The following is a 6,824-nucleotide window of genomic DNA, read 5'->3' as shown; positions in this document are numbered from 1 at the left end:
AGTACCCAGTCGTTTTTTTTCTTTTTTGCTATTTACAGTAGGGCTTTCAAGAAGCCCAATCAAAGACTGTGGACAAGTTCCAGGGAAACAGGACCCAAGCACCCTGAAGAGCCTTTCTGCCTCACTTTTATTCACTCCTGTTCTTTCTCAAGAGTTCCTCCTGAAAGTATTTGGCAAACACTGTTGAAAAAAAAAAAAAAAAAAAGACTTTGAGGGAAGAAAAACAACAAGTCGCTCTTGAGCCACCCACACCCCATCTGCTGTGGTATTATCTTCTTTTATTATATACAGATTATGTGCACTGATATGATTTCTACAGATTGGTCTGGTGGTCATTGTGGTGGTTGTTCTTGTTGTTTTTTTTCCCCGTGAAGTGTTGTGATATGAGACAGTGAAGAGGGGAATATCCTCCCCCATGTGCATCTAATCGTCCATTCAGGACCCTCTTAATGGCTTGTCAGTTCCCCTTGCCCTTCCATTTTCTGTCCAATTAATTCCTTTCTAGCTCTCCGGATAAAAGGACACAATAGGGCCCTCCACCGCATAATGAATCATTAAAATTCAGCAGCGCGGCCCTGGCACTTGGCTTCTCCCTGGGCTGGTTAGGGACTGCTGCTTGGCATGCATGCCAGGGCCAACTTGAGCAATCCACCCTCTGGACCAGTGGAGATACAATCTCTCCTCATTCCTCTCTTTTCACTGGTTTGAGGAAAACATTTAATCTGTCTTTTGTTTTGGTGGAAAGTCTATAGGCACATAGGAAGACATGTCGTTTGCCTATATGAAACATCCATGAGATTTGTTTTTGACACTTTCTCTGAGGAAAAATACAATAAAAGAACGTATATATTATGGAATAATTCCCTAAAGGTCCCACGGTCTCAGTACAGATGTTAAACCAAAAAAAAAAGAGAACAAACGTTGCCCATTTTAATCGTAATTATGTCAGAAATGATTTCCCTTTTTCTTTTAGAATAAATATGACCACCGTGTCACCAGATATGGACACAAATGAGAAAGACACAGACAAATATGAAGAAAAGTATCTTTTATTTATTTTTATTTTTTAAAAATGGCCAGCAAATGGGTTAGCTGTGCATGTGTGAATCAAACTTGAGTTAATAGAACAACAATCATTTTCACAGCCTCTCTTATACAATTATACACCAGAGTAATATACAAAACACAGTTCCGTGGAGGAAAAACTCGGCGCACGACGCTCCGCACGTTTCTCATAAAGCGTCTCACAGAACATCACAAACCAAGGCTGTAAGGAATGATGTCAAATTAGGAATAAAATCAAATTAATTGCAGGGTTCTTCTGGTGTAGCTTACTGATTGTGTGCTGCCGCAAGTTTGTTAATAATCCGCTTTTTCATACTGAAATAATGACGATAAGCATTAGAAGGCACAAAAACGTTTTTTTGTTTTTTGTTGGGTTTTTTTTTTGCGCGAGACCGCAGCCGTGAGTTGGCATGGGGATGCTGGAGATATATTTAGGCTATTACACACACACTTAAACTCTTCTTTAAAGCCTACTTCGCATTAAATAATCCACAAAGTCATTTTCAGTAAAAAGTTGTTTTAGGCATCACCCGTGTCATAGGATAGGTGTCTCTTCTCCAAGGAAATGGCGCTCACAGAGAGAGATGCACTTTGTCTCCCTGACACACACACACATGCGTACACATGAGCGTATGTTGCTCATCCACATGTACAGGAGGTCCAGCTGACGTGTCACTCAGAGTGTGTGGTGTTATTTTACCCCATTTCCTTTAACCCTCGATCATGACTAATCGCAATTTGCCAAGCATTGCTGTCAAACACCTGTTCTGTCCTGTGCTGGTCTATTTGTCCTGTCTTGCAAAACGGGAACGGAGACGGAGAAGTTGGAACAGGGAATTGTCTTTAATGGAATGATGTCAAATGCACTGAAATTGTACTGACCTTAACTTCATTTACTTTGTTTTTCAACACAAGCCAAAACAGTACTGTCAATAACCAAACTCACATTAAATGTGTTTATCTACTTAAAAACAAAAAAAAACGAAAAGAAACAAAAAAAATAAGAAACCAATAACGCATGAACATAAATACATATAAGACTTTTATGCCAAAATGACCTTAAGATAAGATTCATATGAGCCATTTAGTTAAGACGGATCCACCAATGCAAATGGACAAAATGTGCTGAGATATAGCTCTGGTCATTAATGTAAATCTTTCTGCAAATTTACATAATTGGTCCCGTGTATATTCTCCAAAGTATCTGCTTCTCCATGAAGAGGACACAAGGGGTAGGGTGGAGATGGAGGCAGATGATCCGCTGTGGCGACCCCTAAAGGGAGAAGCCGAAAACAAGAAGAAGAAGAAGAAGAAGTATCTGCTTCTCCATCTGCTTCACAACAAAATTGGGCCAAACTGTTTCTCTCCTACACAGCTCAGTGGCAGGCCTTTGCTTTACCTCAAGTGTGCGCATACGTGCAATCTTAAACTAGAAAGAGGGGGGTTGTACGGGATGTAGGCGTAGGCGACATGTCCTCATGGAGGAGTTTTGGCTCACCAACAACACAATTTGTCTTTGTAAAAAGTCTTACGTGTGTGTTTTCATCGCAACACTAGAACTTTGTATAAAATCAGCAGGCACTTTTTTTCTCTTTTGTTTGTTTCACGTTCAAATCGTCACAGGTAACCTACTACCATCTACACACACTCCTCCACTCGCACCGTGCGTCCTTCATTAGTAGTGCATGAGTCTGAATGAGTCTCCGGGGGCTGTACTGTTTCTCGTACCCCTAAGGTCGAGACAGTGTGGTGTAGACGGGCTGGTCCCAGCTGGAGGCAGTGGGACTGTGGGCAGGAGCCATGGACAGACTGTTGAGGATCGGGCTGGTGTAGGGCCGCCTGGATGAGTGGAAGTAAGGATACTGGTAGAGGCTAGAAGGGTAGCCAGAGTAAGGGTTGTAATAGTTGGAGCTCTGGAGGTCAGTATAGTCACACTGGGAGCTGGAGAAAGAGGCCGCGGCTGCAGCAGCCGATGTGGCCGAGGTGACGCAGGCTTGGCTACTGAAGGAGCCATAATCGGAGTGTGAGGGCGACCCATGGGAGTGCTCGCTGTAGTGGCTGGGGCTCAGTTGCTCCGTTTTAATATGGAGTCGATGTTGGGCCACCTCGCCGGCAGAGGAAGTGGAGGAGGAGGACATGGGGCCTTTGCGACTCCACACTGATCCGTTGGCACCTGTGTGGCCGTATGAGGAAGTGTAAGAGCTGCCGGGCGCCGGAGCCTGCCCGTGGCTGTGGTCTGAGGGCAGGGCGGAGGAGCCTGAGGTGTGGCCGTTGAGCGGGAGGTACTGGTCGAACTCATGCACATCAAAGGTCTCCATGTTGCTGATGACATCAGTGCTAAGCTCGGAGATGTCCACGTTGCTGAAGTCGATGTTTTGCCTGCTGCTGTCAACAAGACGACGGCCTTCATGCTTCAGATCCTGTTTCACACCGTGGTGCAGATCTGTTTTGGGAGTGGTGGGTGGTGTTGGGGGACCATGGGGCTGACCTGAGGAAAACAAGAATAAATAACGTTCATCATCACATGAAAATGATTAAAACAATATTTTAAAATGAAACCGTCAAACAACGTGTGTCAGTAAACGTGACAACATACCTGCATGTTCAGGGTGGTGGTGTCCATCTGTCATCCCTGCCAGTCCTCCCATCCCTGGTTCAGCTTTATACATGTGATGTGCCAGTTCTGCTCCCGAATCTGAGTCACTCTGGCCTGGCTTCACATTCTTCCGTCGCCGAGGCTGGTACTTGTAGTCCGGGTGATCTTTCTTGTGCTGAACGCGGAGCCTTTCTGCCTCATCTACAAACGGCCTCTTTTCACTCTCTGAGAGCAAGCTGTGGTGAAAAAGAAGGGACGAAAACATTTGAAATGCTGACGCCACAAGCCACTTCAAAAACTTTTTTATTATCATCAACTCGTCAGGAAACAACTTTTTGTTGTCTAATTTATACTTCTACACTATTACATTTTTTTAAAACCTAATTATTTACAAGCCCAAGTCATTGCCAAAGGATGATAAAGTTGAATTATTTAATAAATGTTGCTGCTCCTTGTCTCCATGACCGAATCTAAAGCCATGGATGCTCAGACACTTTCTTTTAAATATGTAAATGTCAAAAAAAAAATAAAATTAAAATCCTTACCGCCACAGTTTCCCCAGCGTCTTGCTCAGTTCGGCGTTGTGCAGGTGCGGATATTGATCCGCCAGCTTTCTGCGTGCCGCCTGCGCCCAAACCATGAACGCATTCATGGGTCTTTTGACGTGGGGTTTGTTCTTCATGGATCCGCTCCCTCGCACGGGCATGGGCACCAAGGACCAGTCGTATCCCTTGAGCACCTGAGAAACGGCTTCCCGTATGCAAGCCGGGAACCGGTCGTCATCCTCGCAGTCCAGTTTCTTGCCCAGACCGGTGAGCAAGGATCCTTGGCCGTCGGAGCCCGTCGGCGAGGACGGAGCGTCTGAGTCGGACTCGTCCTGAGACATGGAGCTGTTTGTGCCGGATGGACTGCACGGCTGGTCGCCGCCACACTTGTCATGCTCCTCTGTCATTTTTAACATTATTTATTCAGACCCACCGGAATTAGATATCCGAAAACAAGGTGTGAATATCAATAAAAAAAAGAATGAAGTCAAGGGCGCATGGAAGTGGCCAGTGCGCTTCTTTTTCTTTTTTCTTTTTTTAAACACGGTGCGCCACACTCAGTAAATCCCTTTCACAATACGAGTCAGTGAGAGTCTGCTGTGTGTCCCTCTGCTTCCCAGTGTGTTTGTCTTCGCTGTGCCTTGTTGTCCTTCGCTGTCATGAGAGATGCGGTGGCGAAAGTTGCGGTCCACACTGTAAGCTCGAGCGCTCCACGTTACAGCAACTTGTGTTGGAGTTTTAAATCGTCACACCACCTTCCGCGTGGGATTGGCTGGAACAAATCACCACTTCCCCCATTGGTTCAGGTTTTAATGTGGGCTTCATTATTATAATGATTTTTCTTTTCTTTTCTTTTAATCGGGTATAAAGTTCTGTGTTTTATTCAAAGGTGTACACGGTGGAGCATTATCCCACGAAACTCTTTATTGGATTGAGAAATAAGTCATTAATAGAAAACTTTAGGGTGGTTTTATTCATATACTTATGCAGTAAATAAAATGATTCTGTATATGTGTACTGTAATACACTTTTGCTTTTAATTTCAATATTAGGTATTTAAATCAAGATATTGACATATATTCAATAGATATTGAAGATATATTTTTTTTAATTAATCTATTAATTAACGTGTCAAATGTAAAAACAAACAAACCTGCATACCGAGGTTTAATGATTGACACTTAGTCCATTACATATGGACATATATAAATGTAAACCTTGTAAACCTTATACTGTATATAAAGATAAAACAGACACTCTTGTGACATTGTAACAATAATTCATAATCGAATTAGAACACTTCCAGGCAGCAAACAAAAGAAGAAATGTCTTAGTAAGAAATCAATAATGACAAATGTAAATTTTTATCAGTCTGACAGATGTGATTGCTGCAGAGACAGAGTGACGTTCCCACAAAAAACAATCAAGTAAAAACTGTTTTAACCAAGAGTTCAATACTTGATATTAAGATGTCCATGGCTGTAAACATTTGGTACCTTCTATGAAGTGAATTTGAATCTTATCTATATATATATATATATATATATATATATATATATATATATATATATATATATATATATATATATATATATATATATATATATATATATATATATATATATATATACATATATACATATATACATATGTAGTCCATATTTAGACAGACAGAGTCTGTTTTCATCAGTCTTTGTGGGATCCATAACTCACTTCCCACCACCATCGCAGGTGAGTATTTCCATGACTCTGAAGATAAAAAAAAGCAGAGCAGATAAGAGGGTGAACTGAGTCACGGCCTTTGTTAATAGTGTCTTTGTGCTGATGTATTGTCGAGTGATTTTTTATCACCGGCCTCTTCGTGCAAAGACAAGGTATGTTTGTCCTGGATGGCAGTCTGCTTTGCTCGACGTACGCTGCATGTGGCTGAGGGAAGACGAGAGATTATACTTTGGAAATAATAAGTTTTACCTCGGGGATTTTCTGCCACAGAGGTGAAGGTTTGCACAGTAAGGTAAGATGTTTTTTTTTTTCTTTCATTAGCATTAGGTTCAAGAAGACAAAGAGCTTGAAATTGAATGAAACCATATTTTTTATTTAATGTAGGACTGGCTGTCTCTAATTACCGTACAACGTAACACCAAATTACTTGTTTCTGTTCTGTTTTAAAAGTTACCCTTTACCAGAAGGTTGGCCGGCCTTTTATTTTATTTTTTTTTCCTTTTTTTTTTTTTGCAGCTGCTGTCAAAGTGCTTGCTTGGGTCAAGTTGTGTGTGAGTGAGACAGAGAGAGATAGAAGGAGGGGGTGCAGACACACAGTGCAGATGAGCGTTGTCAAACATCAACATGTCTAGCTTTGCACATGGTGAAGTATTTAATGAGTGTCTACATCCACAGGATTAAGTATGTATGCATTAAAAAAGAATTCCGCCCTCCCTAAATGTCATAAAAATCCTTTCATCAGGGTTGAGGCATCCACAAATCAATACAAACGAAGCCAGCGTGTCACAGTTCCCAAAAGTGCTTAACTCGTTTACACTCTATTGTGTCTTCAGTGTCAAACAGATTGACACTGAAGACACATCAGGACGAGTGCACCATGTGTGACGACGGCCGTT

The 6,824-nt window shown here is 42.1% G+C and overlaps 1 protein-coding gene across 1 annotated transcript; it reads right to left on the bottom strand.

Annotated features, from left to right (window-relative positions):
- Positions 1 to 1,889: 1,889 nt before the first annotated feature.
- On the bottom strand, positions 1,890 to 4,914 carry LOC122785780 (transcription factor Sox-8). The gene is made up of 3 exons (XM_044051720.1): positions 4,207 to 4,914; positions 3,662 to 3,897; positions 1,890 to 3,553 (listed from the first exon to the last, which is right to left on the bottom strand). The coding sequence occupies exons 1-3, from the start codon at positions 4,620 to 4,622 to the stop codon at positions 2,796 to 2,798; spliced, it is 1,410 nt and encodes a 469-aa protein (XP_043907655.1). The 5' UTR covers positions 4,623 to 4,914; the 3' UTR covers positions 1,890 to 2,795.
- Between the last annotated feature and the right edge of the window lie 1,910 nt (positions 4,915 to 6,824).

Source organism: Solea senegalensis, linkage group LG19, assembly GCF_019176455.1.
Source record: "Solea senegalensis isolate Sse05_10M linkage group LG19, IFAPA_SoseM_1, whole genome shotgun sequence".
Classification (NCBI taxonomy): Eukaryota; Metazoa; Chordata; class Actinopteri; order Pleuronectiformes; family Soleidae; genus Solea; species Solea senegalensis.
The sequence above is the reverse complement of the archived record's forward strand: the minus strand, read 5'-3'. Positions and strand labels throughout refer to the sequence as shown.

What these genes read in the sequence shown, in the direction of transcription:
- LOC122785780 (XM_044051720.1), bottom strand. Translation starts at nt 4,622, where the DNA reads ATGTTAAAAATGACAGAGGAGCATGACAAGTGTGGCGGCGACCAGCCG. An exon ending in ACGCTGGGGAAACTGTGGCG is followed by an intron (nt 3,898 to 4,206) that starts GTAAGGATTTTA and finishes TTTTCACCACAG; the next exon opens with CTTGCTCTCAGAGAGTGAAA. An exon ending in CCACCACCCTGAACATGCAG is followed by an intron (nt 3,554 to 3,661) that starts GTATGTTGTCAC and finishes TGTTTTCCTCAG; the next exon opens with GTCAGCCCCATGGTCCCCCA.